The sequence below is a fragment of the Caretta caretta genome, chromosome 1 (genome assembly GCF_965140235.1).
Source record: "Caretta caretta isolate rCarCar2 chromosome 1, rCarCar1.hap1, whole genome shotgun sequence".
Taxonomy (NCBI): Eukaryota; Metazoa; Chordata; order Testudines; family Cheloniidae; genus Caretta; species Caretta caretta.
The window spans coordinates 133555239-133580796 of record NC_134206.1 but is presented as its reverse complement, the minus strand read 5'-3'; the positions used below and the strand labels follow the sequence as shown (position 1 = coordinate 133580796).

General features: G+C 41.3%; 1 protein-coding gene across 4 annotated transcripts in view; it reads right to left on the bottom strand.

Moving 5' to 3' along the window:
* The window catches only part of WWC3 (WWC family member 3), a 174680-nt gene that overhangs the window by 35730 nt on the left and 113392 nt on the right, over positions 1-25558 (bottom strand). For all 4 annotated transcript variants that reach the window (XM_075131229.1, XM_048860547.2, XM_075131228.1 and 1 more), the window contains exons 9-10: positions 5009-5251; positions 1713-1802 (exon numbers count right to left, since the gene is read on the bottom strand). In XM_075131229.1, coding sequence (XP_074987330.1) covers positions 1713-1802; positions 5009-5251 — 333 coding nt within the window. The remainder of the gene's footprint in view (positions 1-1712; positions 1803-5008; positions 5252-25558) is intronic.

The window sequence follows — 25558 nt, the reverse complement described above, 5'->3', positions numbered from 1 at the left end:
CCCACAGCCTGCACTGGCCTGGAGCAGCGAACCATGGCCAGTGGGAGCTGCAATCAGCCAAACCTGCAGATGTGGCAGGTAAACAAGCTGGCCCAGCCTGCCAGGGGGCTTACCCTGGTGGGCCGCATGCCAAAGGTTGACGATCCCTGCTATACAGCTTTATATCCAAGCAAACTCACAGAATTCCCATTTGAAAGCTCCCATTTGTGGGAGCTTTCAAGTTGCAATTTCAGCACGAACCCCATTCCTCTGCCACTCTACAAACGTGGAGATAAGAATCATAGAATCATAGAATCATAGAATATAAGGGTTGGAAGGGACCCCAGAAGGTCATCTAGTCCAACCCCCTGCTCAAAGCAGGACCAATTCCCAGTTAAATCATCCCAGCCAGGGCTTTGTCAAGCCTGAAAGTATAGAGTATAGCAGTGGTTAAAGTGTGAACCAGCAGGAGCTAGGCTCCTGCATGTGGTGTGCTGGTGAGATAAGGGGGTCCTCAAGAGGCTGATCCTTCATGGAGATACTCTCAAACCTGTAGGATTTCCCTGTAGACCTCAGGGCATCTTCTGTCCCCACCATAGCATGCAAACTCCTACTCTGGGTGACTATTGTCTTGGAATGTCAGAGTAGTGAATCTCTCAGAATGTTCCGAGCACATTTTATCCTCTTGCATTTTATCTCTTTCTCACTTCTGACTACGCTGTTTACCCTTTCCTGCCAGAAGTGAAGCCTGAGCTCATTTCTCTCTTCAACTCTTCAGTGTTTGTGAGGGAGAGGGGAGGTTGTTCGGACTGTGGGTAGTGGAAGTAGTGGCTCTTTTGCTGCTACTGCTGCTGCCACTGTACTCATGCTTTTCCTCCAGCTGAAAATTATAAGATTTGCATAAAACAGGCAGTCTGGAAAGAGCCAGTTCTGACAGTGGATGCTGGGAAGACACATCACAACCTTTTCTGTTTCTTCTTAGCCCAAACTCCAGTGCATCAAGTGCCTATTGTTTCTTCTTTCACATCCCTCCTCAGAATTAACTTCTCCCACAAAACACAGCCCATGTCAGTAAAATGCTGCCTCCCTGATTATATATTGACTCCTCATTTACCTTCCTCTTGTTACCTAGGAGTTGTGTGTCTGATCTGTACTGTCTATTTAGCCTGTCTTCTGTGTTGTTTTCCGGTACAGCACCAGAGACCATCAATGCTTAAGAAACAAGAAATCACTAATATGGGCTTAAGAATGGCACCCTGAATGTAACTGAATTTTCCGTCTTTTGTTATGTGTAGTTTAAAGGCTTAATCTTGTTTGTGTGTAAATTTTTATTTATAAACAAAAACAATAATAAAATGGGTTCATCTGTATTTCTCCTTTCCACATATTATATAGACAGATCTCACTAACTTTCAAACCAGGCAGTCCAGATAGCTATTATTAAAAGTGAAAAGTACATTTCTCCTTTTTAATAACACTCTATCCAAACCACTGAATTTACGACACATCAAATACTTTGCTAAACTGCAAGCTGTGAATGCCTTTCAGTGCCCAAACTGTACTTAAAGAAAAAGATCAACAAAGTAGAAACCAATGCCCATCCTTTACTTATATTACAAACACACAAAAGTAGTATGAAAAAGTAAAATGGTCTGTTCTGTTTGTACTTTTTCCTTTTTCTGTGCAATTCAATTTTTTTTTTTTAAAAATACTATTTTCTCTAAAGAACTCACCTTTTTAACTGGGAGTGTAAATAGGAGGCTAAACGAGTAGCTTCTTCCAGCTGCAAAAGCAAACAATTCCTCTTCTCCTGTAACAGTATCCTATAATTAAAAATTGCAATTATTATTTTTCTTCTTTTGTTTATATTGCAGTAGTGTTCAAAATGTGCTAAGAGCTTTCCAAACACAGAAGAAGAGACCGTTCTTGCTGTATTAGGAGTATTCAGTGAATCCTTTTTTAACAAATAGAATTAGTTCACTTAGGGCAATACACAGTGTTTAATCCATGACGGAACTCCCATTGAGAGCATAGGAACTGTGAGCACTTACAGAACTGCAGTAACTGAGGAATAGGGAACCAAAAGAAAACACAAGAGCTCTGGTGGTGAAGGTATATAACAGAAATTGCCAAGGCCTACCGTATGGTGACATGTAAGAGGCAGGAGCAGCTGATTAAAAACAGTAAGACTTCTTTTCTTCCTGGTGTCAATATTATAGCTCAAGTAATACAGAGAAAACTATGTCACTTAACTGTATGTTGCAGGAAAAAGTACATGGAAGTACCTCAATTACCCATACAGATTGAAAGTCAAACATCAAAAGGAAAAGACTTTTTTTTTTGGATAACTTCTGTTCTGTTAAGCAGTTTATCACCAAACTCTGTGATCCTGGCTTTCATTCAGATATACTGTGGCAGGAGAGGAGTGAGGAAGCACTGGGAAAACAGATAGGTATCGATTTGACCTTTAAGTAATGCCTCAAGAGTGAATTTACTGTAGTAAACTGTAATTATAATAAATGTTTGTTAATGTATTTCTTGTATTGTTCTCCTTCAAACAGAAGTTAGAGCATTCAAAACATTAAACTATGATAAAAACTTCTTTCTGCTTGAGGAAAAAAAGTGACCATTATTGTTTCTTTACTGAGGCAAAAGCAAATTACTCAGCATTACTGCCCGAACAAAAACAGAGTCGTCATAACTTTGCCTGTATTATATGCTTGAAAAGTACTCTGATTACATTTTGAAATTATTAAACTTTATTTTAAAAAGGTGCAGCATTTGTTCCCAACCCTACCCCCCATTTATTCTCTACCGGAAATATAGAGTTCTCTATGTTTTTTCTGGAGTTTTATTCTTTTAACTCCAAATTAAAACCTCTCTCTCCACCGATTAAAATCAAGGGGGGGATTTTGTTTTGTTTCTTGGCATAATATGTCTCCATGCTGCAGCCCAGACCTGATACTTCCTCAGTCCTCAACGTTCCCAAGCTGGCTGATATTTGGAATGCAGGGGAACAAAGGGGTGGGTGTCCAGAGCTCTCAGGCTTAGCCAAGGGCAGTGTTAACTGGCTCCACAGACAGTTCCATCAAACCCTCCTTGACTGGAAAAACAGTTAATAAGATGCAGGGGGTTTGACAGAGAGGGTAGTAAAGGGGAATCGTTCAGATGAGTGAAATTAAAAATTAAATGTCAGCCTTAACCACTCATATTATAGCTATTTAAGAAACAAGAAAAAGCTACCTTCTCTACACAGCATAATCTTGAAGCCCCAGTGTAGTTTACTGTATGAGTTTTAAGTTATGCCAGCTCTTCGTGTGCTTAACGTTATATTTTAAAATCAGTAACAACAGAACTCTTATTAAATGTGCTTAAACATCAACCCCCTTTTTGCAAGCTGGGGGAAGAAGAGGGGATGTGGAGGGAGATCCTCCAGTGATAAACGTTTTTTGTCTCAGACAGAATAATTAGTCTCGTCTCTGGTGTTGATCTCTCTCTTTTATTATAAAAAATACAGCATCCTTAAATATTGTGCTAACTTTTGCTCAATTTCTTGCTAGAATCTGAAATATCAAATATCACCCTGGAATGTTGGTTTCCACAGCACAGACTACAACATGGAAAAAGAGCTTGCTCTTTTTGCCAGCAGAAGTATGTGCTACCTAACATGAGATCCCAAAAACAACAAATAAAATTTACTACACTGCAGTGTAAAGTGAACTCCCTTCTCTGTCATTTTCTAGGCTGGAGTGCCAAGATTGCAAAAATCACAAATAATGTCATACAAAACCAACTGTGAATTCAGCTGTGAATTCTCAATCACCATTTGGATTTACTGCCTGAAGTAAGCCTTTTCAAATCAAAAAGAGTTCTACAAACTCTGATATGGGGCCATTTTCAAGTAAGTATAAAGATCAACTTAATCACATAAGTGTTAATGTTAGACAAGATTGTATTAACATTGCCCAGTGTAGTGTCCTCAAGTGTCAAAGTTGGCTTTTTTCCATTAATTCATGCCTCAACCTGTGACAAAAACCAAAAGAATGCACAGAAAATCTGGGAAAACCTCTCACAGATGCTAGCTGCTTGCATGGAAGAACTAAGTGGGCAGAAATATTTCCTCTAATGTAAGAAAAAGTTCACCATAAAGCTTGGCAACGTTATTAGAGTATTAGGAGAAATGAGTTTTAGACAGAAGCTCTGTCCCTCTAATTGAAGGCATTTTATAATATGCACAGTTTATTGACATATTTGGCTGGAATTATAGTCCATTCCTTAAATTCGGATGACAATTTATGGCATCTTGAAATGAACAATACGTCCCCCAAGTGAAGAATGTTTTCATTTCTAATAACAGAGAGCTTCATATTGGTTTTAAATACAGAAAAATTATATACAGAATCTCAAAAAATCTTAGGGCCACATTTGGGTCCAGCCAAACTGTACATTGCACAGGTCAATGGGAAAGATGTGTGTACAACTACAGCATAAAGATCATCTTTAAAACTTCCTAGGTTCTGGGGCTACTGCTGTGTGCAGGGCTGATCTCTGTTCTGGTGTCTCTGCTGTTTCTGGGGACGTGACCTCAATCACTCTAACTTAACCCCAGGTGCCTACCAACTATCCCCATCATCTCAGGTCACCATTGTTTGGGTCCCCATTCATCCTGAGTAGCTCAATGGCATGTCTCTGCGGCTCAGAGCTTTTCCAAAGATAAGTGAAAAACTGACATGATTCTTATCAGTTCTGCTGCACCCCCAGTCTGAATAGGAAAAGGGAAAGTGACCAGTCTTGTCGATTTCACTCTAATACCACTTAGAGGAAAGCTTTCAGAAGATTGGATCTAAACAGTGGCATGGTCAGGAAGTGCCGACTGGGACCCCAGTCCCTTTTGTAAGCAAAGTGCACAAATAACCACTGTACTGCTTTGATCTCATATAAAGCTGGTAAACTGCACCAGCTCTTCACTTGGAATCTATGCAGCTGCATCCTATGGTAGATAAGAAAATAATTTGTTAAGTCCTCAAACCTTTCAGTGGCTCCCTGAGCAGAACTGGCCCGAGCCTGCTGAATTTCATCCTCCAAGCGCCTTTTTTCTTCCTCCAAACGTGCAATGTATTCTGGGGATCGTCTCTGCTGACTGATGAGCTGCAGTTCCTGAAGGAGAGCCTCTTTCTCCTTGATGAGCTGAAGACGGTCCCTGTCCGCCTCAGCCATTCCTGGCCAAGATTCATTATCTAGCAAGGCCAGCTGCTGCTGTACATTGGAAACTCTTGGGGGGAAAAAATGAGAGTGCGCATAAGAAATGGATAAGTAACGGGGGAAAAACACTGTGGAATAACTGTTGAGGAAAATCACTCCCAGACCACTATTACTTAGCTACTTTTATTCTTAAAACTATTTGTATATGTGAAATAAACCACAAAAACTTGCAAGCATACATTTATAGTCTCACATAAGTGAATATGTTCAGAGCTATAGCTTAACATCTTTAACTTACACATACATCCTGTTATGTTGGGCATTTAAAAGATACTTAATGACTTCTTCCACACTGTACCATATATGTTGCAGACAGATTCAAAAGATGATGTAAGGATACAATTGGGGAGTTTACTCTCTGCTTCCTCTCTTTGTTGGCTTTAAATTAGACCCTAATTTATATCTGAATTTTTTTAAATAGCAAATGAAGAATTAACAAAACTAATCATCACAACTATCATAATTAATTAGAGTGGACAATGTCTGCCATGATATTTTAGCAGTTTTGAGCTGCTATAATTCATATTATAAAGATGTGAATAAAGTGACTATTTTTAAGATGACTAGATGCAGTTAACACGAAACTCGTTGACTGCTGTTCTAAGGAAACAGTCTGAGTGCTGTTTGTGTAGCCTAAGAAGCTGCCTTCTATTCTGAAGGAAATAGTCCCCTTTATTTCTTATTCTCCCCAGTCAGGATTTTGGGAATGCTTTGAGCCATCAACAAGTTCCACAATGTCTAGAGCCAAGCTATTCTCCAAGTGACTGTATATCATTCAGCTGGGAAAAATCTTTAAGGGACAGAAAATATTTGGCACTCCATGGCTGACAATTCAAGGACAGGAATAAATAAGCCATGAGTCCAAAAAATATGGGACTGGAGCAGAACAGTTGCCGCCAGAAGAAGCCATTATACAAGTACGACTGGGAAGAAGCCAAGCCCTCCCATACACACCACTCCAACAACTTATTTCTTTTGTTTGAAAACAAAACACAAGCCATAACAGCCCATCCGCAAACCAAGAATTATTCAAGAGAGTACTGCAACCTTAGGGTGGTATGGTGATGGGCAGAGAAGTAGAAATGAACAAACTTATCTTGAATATTAAGAGTTGAGGAATGCAGAAGTCATGGAGTTTATTTGCATAAACACTACTCCCCTCAGAGCAGAGTTCTTTTGAGTTTCCTAACAAATCAAATCAAGTTCTTTGAAACTTAAATTCAGTTTGAACAGTTTCCTTTTTCATTCGGACATGCCTCTGAACTTCCTCATCCTACCCAGGCCTGCAAGACCCAAATTCCTATGATCTCAAAGGCCTAACGGACAAAATCTTCCAACCACACTAAGTTTGTCGACCAAACTGTCAGTGTAAGCTATGCTGGCCAACCTCCAGTGTAGATGCAGCTATGTCAACAGAAGAATGCTTCTGTTAACATTGTTAACTTGGTTTGGGAAGGTGGCATTCCTATGCTACCCCTTCTGTCAGTGTAAGCTGCATCTACGTTCAAGGGTTGTGCCGACATAGCTATGCCAACATAACAATGCAGGTATAATCTCTGCAACGTAGGCATAGCCCAAGGGTGGCAAAATCTGGTCCTAATTTTGTAAAGCCAAACAATTCTGAAAGGCAACTAAACAGAAGTAAATATCCTGACGCTGAAGTTTGTCCATCACTTTGGAAAACATGTCAGTTTTAAGTTTATGTATATGTAACAGAAGACAGCAGGAGTACAGAATCAGGGTTAGTGCACCTCAGTGGGACTATTTACCTAAGTAGAGTTTCTATGATATGACCCTAAAGGTTAAAATCTAAAAAGCCTAGCCCATATTATTAAAATAATTAAGAAACACAAAAACCCAAGAGACCTTTTTATTTTAGAGTGTGAACAAAAATTCTTCAAAGCTACATGATACTATTTGTTTTATGCACTCAAATTAAAAAAATGTCCAGAAGTTTGTTTCAGTGTGTGTTCCCTCGTGAAAATCTGGAATGACATGTCTGCAGGAGATCTGATGTAAACAACCACATTCTTGTCAATCAATTACCAACACTCTGACAGCTCTTTCAGTAAAGTGGACGTATGCAAGAGGAAGAAAGTTTTGTAGGTGCAATATAAAATTTGCCATAATTTTTCCTCAGTTCTTAGGAATCTTGGCAATTAACCAACAATACTGCCATGCTGACTAACTTAAAAATGTTCAGTGGTTTCATTTTATTAAAAAGATGTTAACTAAAAATGTTTGTAAGTCATATTCATGAAACAGATTCAAAACTGATAAAGCCAAACAGGGACATATTCATTTTAATCAGAGTTAAAAACAAAAAAGATCATTCTATGTTCATCCTGATAAAATAAAACAAATTACATGCAATTTTACAAATACAGTAATTAATTGTATCAACTCTGCTCCTGAAATCCAGATTACTTCAATGGTACTCTACGCAGGCCCAGAAGTCCATCAGTGAAGATCCAATTGCAATACCGGGGTCTACCAAAGGATTTTAAATTCTGTCAGGTGAATTTGCGGAAAGGCTATTGACAGACAGCTGAAGAGTAGTAGTGACTGGGACAGTGATCAGATCTGAAGCGAGATTTTTTTTTTAAATGTAAACTTACAATAAACTATTATTTTTAAAAAATTCATTAATGAAGTGGGGCAAAAAGAATGGTATGGAAACCTATAACTAATTATTGCATATTTCAAGTCTAATATGCACGCAACTACATTCCACATGTACTTTCAAACATTGTACCGAGTGTCAAGAGGTGTATTCACTGCAACACAATTATGACCAGCACATTAGGGGCAAGGCCCATCTTTTAAATAGGAGAATCACTTCTTATCACAAACTACAGTTATACCAGTCCCAGGAAACGTTTTTCAATAGGTAGTAATAGCACTACTTATCATCCATCTCAGTCACTCTTTGAAAGGATTCCATTCATCCCGTTCGATAGGATATATATATATATTTTTAATGTAAGTGAAAACAAGGTTTCCCTTGAGCTGGATGTTCCTCTTCATGGGAGCTAGCTAAAATGTTTCCTCCCTTTTTGTGCTGCTTTCTGTAGATCACATTTCAAAAAATGTGAAGTTCCTACATCAGATTTTTCATGTAACCATTGTTTTGATAGCCCTAAGGCAAGAGATTTAAGCTACTGTTTAAACCAGTGGTCTCCTTCTTGCGTTACTCAATGTTGACAATCGTGCCTTGTCTTGAAAAGGACCTCTAACTACTTGAAGAATGTTTATTTGAGAGTCTAAAACTTTCTTGTGAAGCATTTAGGGTTGTTACACCCAATATACCTGGCATCCATGAAAACAATGAAACAAAAAGTTAGGACATTTAACTTCTATTCCTCCACCCAGCAGAACATACCTTTCCATTACTAGACACTACAAGCCACACAGAACAGCCTTAACTCTGTTGATTACAATTTGGTAAAGAAGTCTTCAGAGAAGTATTCTTCTTTAAGGCTAGTATCCTTAGGAAAGCAGAGTTAAAGTTATAATGCATGGCCTATATTGGGTATGGTAGCTGTAGTAATGGTTAGGTGTGGCCTGTGGATAAAGGAGAAGTTACTGTTAAGTTACTTAACGCTTCATTTCTTTGGCTTTGTGAGTTCTGTGAGTTGTCTCAAGTATGTTAGGAGTAGAAACTCTAACAGCTTCACAATGAAGTTTGGGTATTAATTTCCTAGGTTTTTGGGTTATTTTAAATTCTTAAGCAGGGCAAGCGTGGGACAGAGGAGATGCAGAAGTATTGCTGCAGCTGGAGAAAATTTTATCTGTCAGCAGCTGTGCATGAACCTTTGCATGTCAGCAGCTATGTATGAAACTTTCTCTGGTGTAGGATAAAATCTAACAGAATGTGTAGCTCCTGACAGAAGAATGTGTGCAATCTATCAGGTTTTCCTGGCCCCGCTCAATTAGATTTAGTCACACAGCACAGAAACTAGCAGCATGATTATAGCCTAAAAATGACCCCTCCCCCCCCCCTTTTTTTAAATAATGAAAACTACTTGTTGCATCACATCTACTGAGGACACACCTTTCTATCAAGTTTGGGGTATCCAGAAATTTTTTTTCTTTTTCTTTTCTTTTTTTTAAGAAAGATACCAGTCAAAAAAGACAAGTAGAACTTCCCTGGAAAAAGAGCCAAATTCAAGCCAGAGCCTAAATTCAAAACTACCCATTAAAAATATATTAGGAGAAACCAAACACACACTGTACAGAAAATTCAAGGGGCATAAAAAACTAACCTAGTATGGCATTTCACACTAATTGGCCACATATTTGGAAATGCAGGAATTTATGCCCCACTTCAACCCCATTTCAAAACGTAACCCTAACTATGGAGTCGGTATCAGGCACCTCCTGATCATTTTTTCAATGTTTCTTAGTGCTTGACCTTGCAACATAAATAATGTTCTTTTAACAGTTTTTTGAAAGCGATAGTACATTAAAGACAAAAAAACACACTTAGAGGTGAGATGAGAAATTTTCGTCTCATTCTTATTAGGGCTGTCGATTAATTGCAGTTAACTCATGCAATTAACAAAAAAAATTGCGATTAATCACAGTTTTAATTGCACTGTTAAACAACAGAATACCAATTGAAATGTATTAAATATTTTTGGTTGTTTCTCTACATTTTCAAATATATTGATTTCAATTACAAGACAGAATATAAAGTGTACAGTGCTCACTTTATATTATTTTTATTACAAATATTTCCACTGTAAAAATGATAAAATAAATAGTATTTTTCAATTCACCTCATAGAAGTACTGGAATGCAATCTCTTTATTGTGAAAGTGAAACTTATAAATGTAGATTTTTGTTACATAATTGCATTCAAAAACAAAACAATGTAAAACTTTAGCACTTACAAGTACACTTAGTCTTACTTCTTGTTCAGCCAATCGCTAAGACAAACAAGTCTGTTTACATTTTTGGGAGATAATGCTACCCACTTTTCATTTACAATGTCACCTGAAAGCGAGAACAGGCGTTCCCATGGCACTTTTGTGGCCGGCATTGCAAGGTATTTACGCTGCACGTATGCTGAACATTTGTATGCCTCTTTGTGCTTCAGTCACCACTCCACAGGACATGCTTCCATGCTGATGACACTCGTTAAAAAAATGTGTTAATTAAATTTGTGACTGTACTCCTTGGGGGAGAGTTGTATGTCTCCTGCTTTGTGTTTTACCGTATTCTGCCATTTATTTCATGTTATAGCAGTCTCGGATGATGAACCAGCACATATTGTTCGTTTTAAGAAAAATTTCACTGGAGATTTGGCAAAATGCAAAGAAGGAAATCTCACATTGGTACTAAAGATAGTTACAGCACTCGACCCAAGGTTTAAGAATCTGAAGCGCCTTCCAAAATCTGAGAGGGACGAGGTGTGAAGCATGCTTTCAGAAGTCTTAAAAGAGCAACACTCTGATGCAGAAACTACAGAACCCAATCACCAAAAAAGAAAATCAACCTTCTGCTGGTGGCATTTGACTCAGATGATAAAAATCAATGTGTCGGTCTGCTCTGCTTTGGATCATTATTGAGCAGAACCCATCATCAGTATGGACGCATGTCCTCTGGAATGGTGGTTGAAGCACGAAGGTATATATGAATCTTTAGTGCATCTGGCACATAAATATCTTGCAACACCGGCTACAACAGTGCTGTGCAAATGCCTGTTCTCACTTTCAGATGACACTGTAAACAAGAAGCAGTCAGCATTATCTCCTGCATATGTACATAAACTTGTTTGTCTGAGCGATTGGCTGAACAAGAAGTAGGACTGGGTAGATTTGTAGGCTCTAAAGTTTGACACGGTTTTATTTTTGAATGCAGTTATTTTTTGTGCATAATTATACATTTCTAAGTTCAACTTTGATGATTAAGAGATTGCACTACAGTACTTTTTTTTAAGTGAATTGAAAAATACTATTTCTTTTGTTTTTACAGTGCAAACATTCAAAATAAAAAAATATATAAAGTGAGCACTGTGCACTTTGTATTCTGTGTTGAAATTGAAATCAATATATTTGAAAATGTGAAAAACATCCAAAAATATTTAAATAAATCGTATTCTATTATTAACAGTGTGATTAATCACGATTAATTTTTTTAATTGCTTGACAGCCCTAATTTTCATTACTATTTGAATGTACAGATACTCTTCTTTCTCAATTGAACGTTTCTTGAGTCAGTGGCAGCATTCCATCCAGTGCTGTTTCAATCTCCACTGTTGGAAAATGGGTGTTCCATCTGCATCAGGCTCAAGGTACCTTTCCCATGCATTTGCAATTATTTGCGAAGACTTCTTGTTGGAGGCTTTATATAGGAATAAAATGATCTCATATCTGGTGTATACTCCAGGTTTTTTGTACTGATGTAGCTACACCAGTGCATGGTCAGTTACTGGTGCCCCATTTTGCACCAATGTAGTAAGTCTATACTATGTGGGATTGCACCAGTGTATTTATATCCCATTACCAAGGTTACTTAGATGCAAATTTCCCTACTCAAGAAAAGCCGAAAATTGTATTTAAATCCACCTTTGGTGAGATTCCTTTTTGCTTTACTGAATGTGAGAAACATTCTGAGACGTACAGTAAACTCAAATAAAGGTTGTAACACAGCAGTACACTTATATTATGTAAAGGAGTAACACAGCAGTAGTTCTATACATAACAGTGAATAGCAGTTACTTCATTGGAAGCTGTATGCTGCCATCTTAAATCTGTGTTCACTTATGAACTACAGTGAAAGGTTTGTTTTCTCCTCTGTGAACCTCCCTCCTCTGCACTTTACAGGAGCACTTAAATTTTTTCAAAGTACATTTTGATATTCAAATAAGCAGCAGTCAGCCTGTTGACCCAGAAAGCAATAATTTGATACCACCTACTGGAGTATTGAATGCAAGCCCATCGGTACTTGTTATTCATGGATGGGAATGGGCAAAATGCCTAGAACACTGTTCGATGTTTCAGAAATTTAGTTTTTTCAGAAAAATGTTAAATTACTACATCAACAGAGACTTCTGTTTTTGGTATACAGCCTAATGAAAGTATTACTTTTTAAGTTTAGTCACCGAAAAAAACCCATATATCTTCAAAAGCTTGTAGCAGGAAGAAAAAAATTATTTCTGAAAAACTGAAGTTTTACACAAGACTTTAAATGTGTATTTTGTCAGTTACATCTCTGTCAATACATTCATTAATTGTAAGAAGTTTGGGAAACCTCTTGTAAGAGGTGGTTAGGGAAAGCAAATGTATTCTCTGGCCCTGAAAAACAAAACAAAGCATACCCACTCTTTTTGGAACAGGCCAAAAGTAAAAAATGGCTGAATTTAGAGGCTGAAAATTGGCATATGCACATTCAATAGGGAACATATGATTAGCGACAGTAGGTTTGAGAAGTGTGGGATGAGAGAGAAATACTATAGGCAATTCAAAAACACTTCTGAGCATGCTCAGTACACTGAGCATAAGGGTCAGCTTTGAGAAGAGCTGAATGTACTGCCCAGCCTCACATGCATAAGCGCAGCTGCTCTCAGATTTGCTTGAGGGAGAATGCAAATATGCCGATGAAATAGAAACAAAAATGCTCCAAAAACCCTACAGAGACCAGAGAAAATGTAAACTACTGAGCATGTGATTTTTAGAGTCTCATCACAGTATGCAATATTATGCAAGTTCTAAGTTTTCCTTTTTTAAAAGAAGTGTAGTTCTCATGACCAAAGCTATATTTTAATTAATGTAATTTTTGTTATCATAAAGGTCTCATTTGGGGTTTAGAGGCTTTTTACAAAAAAATGTTATTCTCTGCCTTCCAGCCTTTTCCTTTACTCTGTAGCTGAAGGCAGACCAATGGTTGTTGCTCTGAGATCATGAATAGGGCCCTGAAAACAGTAACAGGGAGCAAGAAGGCAGGTTTAGCAAATGGTAGTTATTTATCTGTAATGGGAGGTTCTTCGAGATGTGTGATACCTATCTATATTCCACATGTGGGATACACATGCGTACCACTTGACTCAGTCCAGAGTTTCTTGCAAGTGTCTGCTGACCCACATATGCACAGTACCTCTCCTTCTGCTCCCAACCAAGGCATAAAGGCTGGGGTGGGCCGACACATCTCCAATTTCCCACTCTTACTGCAGTGTAACCAATTCACAGCACAGAGGACAGACGGTAGGTAGCGGAATACAGATAAGGACCATGCATCTTAAAGAACCTCCAGTTTCGGGTAAGTATCCTCCATTTCTTCTTCAAGTGATGATCCCTATGTCTTTTCCACATGTGGAAGATAAACAAGCAGTCAAACAGGTGATGACTGTAGTATTGCTGTCCCCAAAGCCATAGCCACAGCTAACGACTGTACCAGGCCGTAATAGCTTGGGAAGGTGCACGAACAGCTCCAAGTAGCTACCCTCCATATCTGTAATATGGGTATGTCTCTCAGAAGCAGCTGAAGTGGCTTGCCCATTGGTGGAATGAGCCTTTACCCCTTCCTGGGACAGAAAGGGATGCCAAATAGCTGGTAAGAAAAAGGTAATACAACCCGAGATCCATTTTGAAAGTCTCTGCACTGATACAGGTTGATGACCTGATACCTCTGCTATGGAAATAAACAGTTTAAGGTGTCTTTCTTATGTCCTTTGCTCATTGCAGATAAAAGGCCAAAGCCCCCTGGGCGTCCAGAGAATGCAGTTCTCTCTCCTCGTCTGCGACATGTGGTTTAGGACAATATATAGATGACCTGACACATAGGAAATGGAGAAACTACCTTGGCAAAGCAAGACCTTTTCTTTATAGAAGATAGTATATGGTGGGCCCACCATAAGCGCTCCCAGTTCACTAACTCTTCTGGCTGACTTTGTAGCTATCAGAAAGGCCACTTTCATGGACAGATGGGACATAGATCATGTAGCCAGCAGCTCAAAGGGAGTCTTAGTGAGAGATGATAGAATAAAATTGAGGCCCTACTGAGGTGCGAACTTCACCACTGGTAGAAAGGATCTGAGCATCCTCCTCAAAAATCTAGTTGTGACAGGGTGCATGAAGATTATACGGTTAGCCACTGGAGGATGGAAAGAGTTGACTGCTGCTAAATGCACCCACAGGGAACCAAACGCAAGACCTGAAGACTTTTAAGGGTAAGTAGACACTCTAAAACGTCAAGGATCCTGGGGGACTCTGGAAACAAATTGCGTTGATGAGCCCAAGCAGATAAGTGTTTCCATTTAGCTGAATAACAGCTTTGTGTAGAAATCTTTTTAACTTTGGATTACACCCTCCTGGAACATGAGCATTCGCTCTCTGATGGCCATCCAAATATACACAGCTTTGAGTAGCAGTCGCTCCTGAATTGCTGTGCGTGACCTTGCCCATGTTGTGTTAGCAGTTCCAGCAACAAGGGGATGCTCACAGGTGGTTGCACTGAGAGTTTCAACAGATCTGTGAACCAGAACTGTCTCGGTTCTGAGGAGTTGAGCATGAGGAGGATGACTCAAGCTGTCTCAGCAGATCTTCCATAGAACTTGTGTGATCAAAGGAATTGGAGGGAAGACATACCCCAAGTGACCCTCTGTGACATCAGGGGGCAATGAGCTGCTCTAAAACAGTATAGAGGAAGCTTCCTGTTTACCTGTGATGCAAAAAGATCACAAGCTAGCATTCTCCATTAAGCAAAGACATCACTGAGAATGGAATCAAGACTCTCCCATTCGCGATTCACAGAAAAGTGTCTGCTCAGGCAGTCCAGTAGGGAATTTTGAACCCCAGGTAAGTAAGCTCTGATAAGGCTATGTGATGTTTGATTCACCAGTAGCAGAGTGTGACTGTCTCTATGCACAAAGAAAGGGCTCTTGTTCCCCTTTGCTTACTTATATATAGCTATTATTACTATTATATTATATTATATATTACTATTACATTGTCCAACATTAACTGAACATATTTGGATTGGATGAGTAGAAGAAAAGCATTGCAGGCCTGGTGGACTGCCCTGGATTCTAGTAAGTTCATGTGCATTCTGGTCTCTCAGGGTATCCAGCTGCCTGTGCCACTTGATTGCCCATGTGCACACTACAACTCATTCCTCCTCCTCCTCCTCCCCTCCATCCTCTCAGCTCCCCACTGTGAGATGCGGGGAGCTGAACACTGGTTGCAAAACCTGATTGTTATACTGAGTCAGAAGATCAGGCTAAGGAGGAAGGGGTATGGGAAGCCGAACCGATAACATGAGGAGGTCAGAGAACCAGCATTGTTTTGGCCACACTAGAGCAATAAGAATGAGCTTTGCACAATCCAATTTAAGCCTGAGAATGACTTGTGGGATGCAGGAGAGTAGAAACCTTCAACCTTTGTGAGGCAATGAAGCACTGTTTCTCTGAGCATTTCACTGTAGGGGGCAACAAAGCTGGGGTATTCTAGAGGGCCTTCGAAGGTGCCAGGAAAGACTCATTTATCAGGACAGCTACTCTCCCCTGGAGCTGATGGTTGGAGAATATCCAGCATCTTATGGATATTCTCCTGCAGGAATATTCTGCCTGGATACCAAAGGTAGCAGCCATACACCTCAGGAGGCCCTGATGCAACTTAAAATCCTTGGATACTGAGGGAGAGGAAGATTCCAGCACAGTACAGTCATCCAGGGAGGACAAAGAGGCAGTTAGGTGCGCCAACAATGGATCCTGTTCTTGTACCACAGGATCCAGCTGGAAGAACCCTGTAGGTCCCGGGGAATGGACTAAGTAGTTGCTTGCAGTTGAGAGGTACAGCAGTGGAAGCTACCTTTGGGACTGATGACCTCACTCTGAAGTGGGTCAAAGAACAGGAACTCAGGGACCGAGGAGCACTCCAGTGATTCCAAGGAGGCTACTGGGCAGAAAGAGAAGGCGTTGGTGGCCAGTAGGCACTGGTCCAAGAGCCCCTGTCCTAACTTTGGGACAGATGCTGATCTTGGTATCAATAATGGTCTGAGAGCAATCTTTGGCACCTATCCAGGAGGACAACCCAGAGGTTCTGTAATGACAACAGGAGAGCCAACCCTGATGGGGGAAAACAACTGATCAGACTCATATGAAGCCAAATAAGAAGGTAGCATTGGTGCCGAAGAGAAGTGAAGTGGAGTGTCGGCACTGGTGGCATCAAATGGGACACACTTGCCCCCACTACCAGGAAAGGTGTTGGCACCAAGGCCAGTACCAAATTCCAGGATGGGATCTGCCGCCACGATGCCACCACCGCCGAAGGATGCAGCAGTGTCAAAAGGGTCTTCAGTGCTGGACCTGGCCTAGACTCCCTAGTCTACAACTCAGCTGGTTCGAGCTGCAGTGCCAATGAACCCGACAGCTCTGTGACACAACCAGATATTGTCCAGGGCACTCTGGAGGACGAGCCGGTGGAAGCCATAGCACCAGAGAACTCCTGAACTAGCTGAGAGTCTGGGACTGAGAGGCAAAGTAAGTCTGATGCCGCCTAGTATGCTATCAGCTTGGAGACAGTTGGCACTGGTGCCAGCATCATCAGTACTGGACTCAATGGACACCCCACGGCTGGAATCAGAGTTGACAGTACAGGCCCTTGCTGCTCACAGCACGATACTGGGAGCAGTTGGAAGGACCTGCTCCATCCCATGTGACGGAGGGAGTAAAGTGCCAGTCAGCACTCCCCTTCAAAGAGAAGTCTCCCCGAGCCCTGGAACAGTCTCAACACATTTAATGGGCCATCTTCTGCACTGCACTGGAGAAAGTTGAATGACCCCTTTTCCTTTTGGGGGAAACGCCAGAGCTTGAGTGTGCAGTAGCATCACCTGCCAGATCCAAAGGTGACAACTGATCAGATGAGGGTCTCGGTGCCAAAGCGGGCTTCATGGCCTGTTCCAGAAGGTGCTGCTTCAACCACAAGTCTCTCACCACCTGAGTCCTCTTTGTGAACGACTCGCAGATGGAGCATCTCTCTTTAATATGTCTGTTGCTAAGACACAACAATCACCTTGTGTGGGGGTCGCTGCTGGGGATGGCCCTCCTACACAGCAGGCAATCCTTGAACCCTGGTGAGAACATCACACAGGGCAACCAGCTACTCTAACACTAAACTAACACAAAACTAAATCTATGGTACAACAACCACCATATACAAAAAATTCTCAGAAAACAGAGCAAAAGTGTGAGGTGAAGACACCACGCACAGCTCTGAATCTAGCCTAGTCTGTGACAAGGAAGGTCGGGGCGGCAGGGAAGGGGGCCACAGAGCATGAGCGTCACCTCTATGGATACTGCTAAACAAAGTTCTCCAGCTCTGGTGCGTGGGGCACCCCCACACCACATGCAATACAAGGCTTCATCTACTCAAAGAAGAAAGTTAAGGTTGCACAACAATATTAACTCTGCCATGGCGCACACAGTATTATTCCTAATTTTTTTTTATGTGTAGTTTAATATATTATCTGTTTCTGCTGTTAAATGTGCCCATAAGCTAACAAAACTGGAGACCAATATGAGCCAACTATTGTTTTGTGTTTTGAAACCACAACTGTAGCATATCTTTATTTTTAGGGGCTTCTCAAACACAGCTACATCAGTGGTGGAATCGGACAGCTTTCTCTCACAGCAACTCAGAAACCCCAAACCTCTCATGTAACGTACAACCGCTGTGATTAGGAGATGAGATGCAAAACAATGTGAGTTTGTAAGTCACCCATGTGTGCTAACTGTGGAAAGTACTTAGATACCACAGTGATAGATACAAGATCCTGAATGCAACTGTTCATCATAGGGTTGCCAACTTTCTACTCGCACAAAACCGAACACCCTTGCCCCACCCCTCCGCCAAGGCTTCGCTCCTCCTTCCCGGTCAATGGGAGCTGTAGAGCTGGTGCTCCGGGTGGGGGCAGCATGTGGAGCCCGCTGGCTGCCCCTATGCCTAGAAGCCGGAGGGGGGACATGCTGCTGCTTCTGGGAGCCTGCCTTAGCCCTGTCAACTGAACTTTTAACGGCCCGGTCAGCGGTGCAGAGCGGAGCTGCCATGGTCCCTTTTCGACTGGGCATTGCAGTCGAAAACCAGACACCTGGCAACCCTAGTTCATCAGCTCACAGCACACAGTGGAACAATTGTGGGCAGGCAGTGAACAATAGCTAGTTTGAAACTAGGAGAATTGAGGTAGTCAAAATGTAAATACCCAAACTGAAATTTGGCCAGGACACTGTGATACATGGTCTTATATGAGCAGAACTTTGTTCACGTTAAAACTAAAAAAAAAGGGGGCTTGTCTACACTAGACATTTTTTCGGTTGTACCACTAGAGTTATGCCAGTGTAACTCCCCTCTTCCAAAGCACTATAAGCTACCACTGAAAAACCCATTCTTATACTAGAATAAGACTGTTCACATGGGAGTTACGCTACAGCCATTTAAATATAACTACACTATACAGCCATTTAAATTCACACCCTACATTATAGCAGTATAACCTCTATGCATCTGTGCATTTGAACGAATCCTAAAAGATCATGGGCCTGTTTCTAAGAGCTGCTGAGTCCCTGAAGTTCCTATATAGCTTCATTTGGCATTTCTGGTGCTTGAAAATTGAGCTGCATATGTCATGGGAAATGTTTGCTGAGCCTTTTCAGTGCGGAACCACATACCAATGGATGTCAGGGAGTGGATAAACACTAATTTTGCTGATTGTTCCTGGTTCTGAGATTCCACTTAATGGTCTAGAAGTTCTTCAGGAAACCACAGCTGGAATACATGCACAATAGCTGAAGCACAAAGTGCCGTATATACTCATTCATAAGCCGAATTTTTTTAGTGAAAAAGGGAAGCAGAGAAGGGGGTCGGCTTATGAACAGGTATAGAGCAGGAGAGGTGGTACACAGCCCCTCTCCCCAACAGAGGGAACAAGGAGAGCCAGCACAGCCAGCAGAGCCACAAGGGAAGAGGCGGGGCCAAAGTCTCTCTGCTTCTGGCCACGCTGCTCTTCCCCCAGCCTCCGAAGCAGCTGCTGCTCTGGGGCTGGCAGGCTGCAGCCGCGCCACTTGGCCCCGTCCACCAGAGCAGGCTGCAGCCCTGTCGCTCAGCCCCGTCCACCAGAGCATGCTGCGGCTGCGCCGCCCGGTCTGGCCCACCGGAGCAGCTCCGGCCAGGCCAGAGACATCCTCCCTTGGCCCTCCCCAGATAAAGTGGGAATGGATGGGATGGGGAGAGTATGGGGGTCCTGGGCTAGGGGTGGCGTCATGCAGGGGGTGCTCCCCTGACCCCCAGCTTCTCCCCACCCAAAAATTTCAACAGCAGTTGTTGTCCCGGCCCATCAGGGTAAGCAGCTGGTGTGCTGGGACACTTTGTTCACTTAGGTTTACCTCCGTGCCTGTGGACGCTCGAGGTAAACAAACCATCTCGGTCCACCAGCAGCTTATCCTGATGGCCCAGGAGCCAAAGTTTGCTGACCCCTGAATTACAGGGTCAGCTTATGAATGGGTCATAACAATTTTCCATTTTTACTTATCCATCTTCGGAGGGTCGACTTATAAATGAACAGGCTTATGATCGAGTATATACGGTATTTAAACTATACAATACCAATTCACAAGTGTGCTTTCATTTATATTGCATTCACATTAAAAGAAGGAAATACTATTGACTGGCTCAGTAAAATATATTTTATTTGTGCATGGAGTATTTTAGTATGAAACTTATTACCTGCATTAAAATGAAAGCTACAAAAAATAATAATTTTCCATTACTAAAAACTCTGAAATATTATGGTTTAAAAAAGGTAAATGCAATGCTATCATATCATTGGTATATGGCTTGTAATATGGCTTACATTGATACTTGATTTTATTTTTTCCCCACCTGACATTGCAGATGACCAAATTCTTTCCAGATGGCAGTATGAAATAAACTTTACATTGGGTATTGTTTCTGTTGGGAGAAGTCCTTCCTGGCCATACTTAGTACTGTTTTTTCTCAGGAAGCTGAGAAATGTTATAATGTAGTGATTAACACTGGCTGTGGAGCTGCTGTTTCCTTGCCAATAAAGGGCAGAGTCTTTAAAAAACACTCCATTCATTTTTAGCCTCCCTTATGTTCCTTTTTAGGTTCCGTTCCCCACTCCTGATCTACGTTATGAAAAGACTGTTGTTTAAAGAGACATTTAATTGCAATGTGCAATGAAAGCATATGCTGGTTTGATAGGCTGCTTTGAAAATAATGTGATTTTTAGAAGCAGAAATACCTTTATTAATGAATTTCGAACACTAACATACCAAATGAAAAACTTGGTGAAGATAAAGCTAAGGCTACAAATACAGATTTATTAATTACATCACTCATTACTTTAGTTATAACAAAAGAACAGATGTTTGAATGTCAGGAAACTAGAAGGTTATAGTTCAAAACAGACGAATGTCAGAAAATCTCAAGTGCCCAAGTCCTTTTTTGAGATGGCAAGAATACATTAGAGGGCTTCACTAAAAATGAAATATTCTCTCTCAATGCACATGTCTCAAACAACCCTGTTTTATATACCCAGACTTTGCCAAAATAACTCTTTTGGCAGAAAGAAACACATTTGTGAAATGTCAAGCTATAGGATCTTTACTGTGGAATTTAGGAGAGCTCAAAATTGCCCTTTAATGGAAAGTTTCTTACAACCTCAACTGTGGAGTCACTGTTGTGCCACCTTAATACTGCTGCTCTGAGTGTTTCAACACACTGAGCCTTTACAAAATACCAGGATTGCTCTCTTAATTGCCTGACTGAGGCAATGGAACAATCTGAACCCACCTGCAGGATGCAACCCATGTCCTTTGCATAAATACAATCTCCAAATCCTGAATTGTCTGTTGACAGCTAATCTAAGATTTTTGGAGTTTGGTCTAATGTTTCCTGTCATACTTAGAAAGGACTCAGCAAAATGATGCTGTCTAACCTCAGACTATAGAAGAAAGGTAGAAGTTATCGCTTGTGCCCTCATATGAGATCCCTCCAGGCAAGGAAGCCTTGATTTGTTAATTAAGACTGAGTTCAAAAATCAGCTGGTATCAGAATAAGTTAAAACCACTGGGCAAAATTCTTTTCCATTTTATTTAAGGTAACAGATTACACATCTAATGACTTATGGGCATCTATCTATAATAAATTAATGGCATCTTGATCACAGGCAATAGTGCAGAAGTGCGCACACACAAATACCTAGCAGTAGTAAAAACAGATTTTTCAGATGCACATTTTTATTTGCATTAATTTAGGCTTTCACAGAGCAGGATTTCACATGTAAAGCTCCTCAGCATTACCCATGTTACTATTTTAAATCTCACTATTTCTTTTTGTGGAAAATGAATACTTTCTTTCTCTACAGCTCTTGGATTTGTTTTTTCATTCTGGCACACATACAACAGTTAAATCATTTTTGCACCTTTTGACCTTAAAGCTAGCCACATGATCAAGTATTTCACTGAAACTCTTTCACTAATACTATGATCAGTTCAGCTGTAGATTCATGCCAATCTCATTACAGTTAAACTGTGTTACTATTCAAATTGTATTTGACCAACAGCAAAGGATAAGAAAACGGAGCATTCTTATTCATGTTCTAAAAGTTCAAATAGCTTTTTCCTATTCTCTCTGCCAAAAAAACAGATTTGCCCAGGTTATGGTACTGCGGATGAGCACTGCACTGAGAGATCATTTTCTTTTAATGTGCACTTGGGTCTATGACTTTTTAGATTATTAGCTGAAAAAAGGCAAAATGCATTATTTCTAATCTGCATCTTGGAAAGATACTGTGCACTTTCTTCAGCGAAGAAACAGCTAGCAAACAGGAGAGTTTTGCGAAGGAGTTCTGCTGGTGAAGGAGGAGCGATTACATGACCCTTGGAGTAAGTTTGTCTGTAATGCGTGTGTTTGTGTTGTGCTTGCTGCTTGACTGAAATATACCATGTGGTGTGTTTGTTTGGGGGACTGTGTGCTGAGCCTAGCTGCCTGCTAAGCAAGGCTGAGAGCTTCTTAACGAGGCTTTGATCCCTAAGCCCTTTAGCACCCATCAACCCTTAACCGGGGGTGGGGCTACTCAGGAAGACCAGGGCTTTCAAAAGCGACTAGAGGACCTAGCAAACAGGAGAGGCTAACGGGGGAGTTTTGCAATGGAGTTCTCCAGGTGAAGGAGGAGCAATTACGTGACACTTAGGGTAAGTTTGTTGTCTGTAGTGTGTGTTTGTGGTGTGCTTGCTGCTTGACTGAAATATACCGTGTGGTCTGTTTGTTTGGGGGACCGTGTGCTGAGCCAGAAGAGCTAGTGAACAGGAGTTTTGCAAGGGAGTTTAGAGAGGGAGTGTATGGGGGGGAGGGGGGGCTACATACACTTACCATTCTTTAAACTTAAAGCCAAAAACACACCCTTGTAAAAACAAAACATCAACAAAGGACCGAGCTGCAGGAGTAAAAAGAGAATTCAGGCAGAAGTCCAACACCACAGTGGGGGCTACCCAGTTTATTGCACCCAGTGCAGCATGTATGATTACCTGCCCTATGGGCAGCTGGCGTAGGTGTACATTCGGTGCAAGAAGTTCCCGGCCCTCAGAGACCATGTATGGGCTTTGGAGACCACGGTGGCTAAACTGGAAGAGCTAAGGGAGACAGAGAGGTACATAGATGAGACTTTCCGGGACACAGCTGAATGGTTCCACCCCCTATCTGACAGTCTCTGTGCAGTTGAGGGAATGAAAGTCTCAGGGAAGGACAACATCCAACTGGAGCAGAGGGAAACAATCCCATAGTTGGGATCCTCCTTCCAGATGATGATGTGGTATTCTCTCGCACTAAGAATACCTCTCTGCTTGAGGGAACTCCAGTTATTAGGAAGAGACCGGTAATAGTTATGGGGGATTTGATCATTAGAAACATAGATAGCTGGGTTTGCAATGACTGGAAGAACTGCATGGTGACTTGCCTGCCTGGTGCGAAGGTCTCAAGACATCTAGATAAACTTATGTGTAGTGCTAGGGAGGAGCTGGTGGTCATGGTACATGTAGGTACCAAGGACATAGGGAAGGACAGAAGACAGGTCCTGGAGGTCAAATACAGACTGCTAGGTAAAAAATTGAAGTCCAGGACCTCTAATAGTAGCATTCTCTGAAATTCTTCCAGTTCCACGCACAGGACCAATTAGACATGCAGAACTGCAGTGTCTCAATGTGTGGATGAGACAATGGTGTAGGGAGGAGGGGTTTAGATTTATTAGGAACTGGGGAAACTTTTGGGAAAGGGGGAGCCTATACAGGAAGGATGGGCTCCACCTAAACCAAAATGGAACCAGATTGCTGGCACTTAAAATTAAAAAGTTCATAGAGCAGTTTTTAAACTAAGGACTGGGAGAAAGCCGACAGGTGTGGAGGAGCACCTGGTTCGGAGAGACACATCCCTTAGGGGAGGATCTATTAATGGAGATTCTCTATGTCCTAGTAAGGAGGAGAGGATGGAAGATGATAAAATACGGGTAGGATCTGATGAGAAACAGTCAAATTAAAAAGAGTCACATTCAATTACATCATGTAATGGCAGACAGCTAAAAACTGACAAGTTTTTAAAGTGCTTATATACAAATGCTAGAAGTCTAAATAATAAGATGGCTGAATTAAAGTGCCTCACATTAAATGAGGATATTGATATAATAGGCATCACAGAAACTTGGTGGAATGAAGATAATCAATGGGACACATTTCAGAGTAGCAGCCGTGTTAGTCTGTATCTGCAAAAAGAACAGCAGTCAACAAGACTGTCCTTCCAATATATTTTGTATCCTGGTATTACTGTGTCCCATTGAAAGAACAGGAGTACTTGTGGCACCTTAGAGCCTAACAAACTTATCTGAGCATAAGATTTCGTGGGCTACAGCCCACTTCATCGGATGCATGCAGTAGGTCACTCGATTACAGACCTAAAAGTCACAATATTACAACAAAAAAACTTCAAAAACAGACTCCAACGAGAGACTGCTGAATTGGAATTAATTTGGAAACTGGACACCATTAAATTAGGCTTGAATAGAGACTAGGCATGGATGTGTCATTACACAAAGTAAAACTATTTCCCCATGTTTATTTTTCCTTCCTACTGTTCCTCACACGTTCTTGTTGACTGCTGGAAATGCCCCATCTTGAATATCACTACAAAAGGTTTTTTTTTTTCTCTCCTGCTGGTAATAGCTCACCTTAACTGATCACTCTCCTTATAGTATGTATGATAATACCCAATGTTTCATGTTCTCTGTGTATATAAAATCATCCTACTGTATTTTCCACTGCATGCATCCGATGAAGTGGACTGTAGCCCACGAAAGCTTATGCTCAAATAAATTTGTTAGTCTCTAATGTGCCACAAGTACTCCTGTTCTTTCAATGGGACACAGTAATACCAGGATACAAAATATATTGGAAGGACAGAACAGGTCGTGCTGGTGGGGGAGTGGCACTATATGTGAAAAAAAGCATAGAATCAAATGACTTAAAAATCTTCCATGAACCAAACTGTACCACAGAATCTCAATGCCTAGTAATTCCATAATTCATAAATGATCTGGAGGATGGTGTAGATTGCACTCTCAGCAAATTTGCGGATGATACTAAACTGGGAGGAGTGGTAGATACGCTGGAGGGGAGGGATAGGATACAGAAGGACCTAGACAAATTGGAGGATTGGGCCAAAAGAAATCTGATGAGGTTCAATAAGGATAAGTGCAGGGTCCTGCACTTAGGACGGAAGAATCCAATGCACCGCTACAGACTAGGGGCCGAATGGCTAGGCAGCAGTTCTGCAGAAAAGGACCTTGGGGTGACAGTGGACGAGAAGCTGGATATGAGTCAGCAGTGTACCCTTGTTGCCAAGAAGGCCAATGGCATTTTGGGATGTATAAGTAGGGGCATAGCGAGCAGATCGAGGGACGTGATCGTTCCCCTCTATTCGACATTGGTGAGGCCTCATCTGGAGTACTGTGTCCAGTTTTGGGCCCCACACTACAAGAAGGATGTGGAGAAATTGGAGAGAGTCCAGCGAAGGGCAACAAAAATGATTAGGGGTCTAGAACACATGACTTATGAGGAGAGGCTGAGGGAGCTGGGATTGTTTAGCCTGCAGAAGAGAAGAATGAGGGGGGATTTGATAGCTGCTTTCAACTACCTGAAAGGGGGTTCCAAAGAGGATGGCTCTAGACTGTTCTCAATGGTAGCAGATGACAGAACGAGGAGTAATGGTCTCAAGTTGCAGTGGGGGAGGTTTAGATTGGATATTAGGAAAAA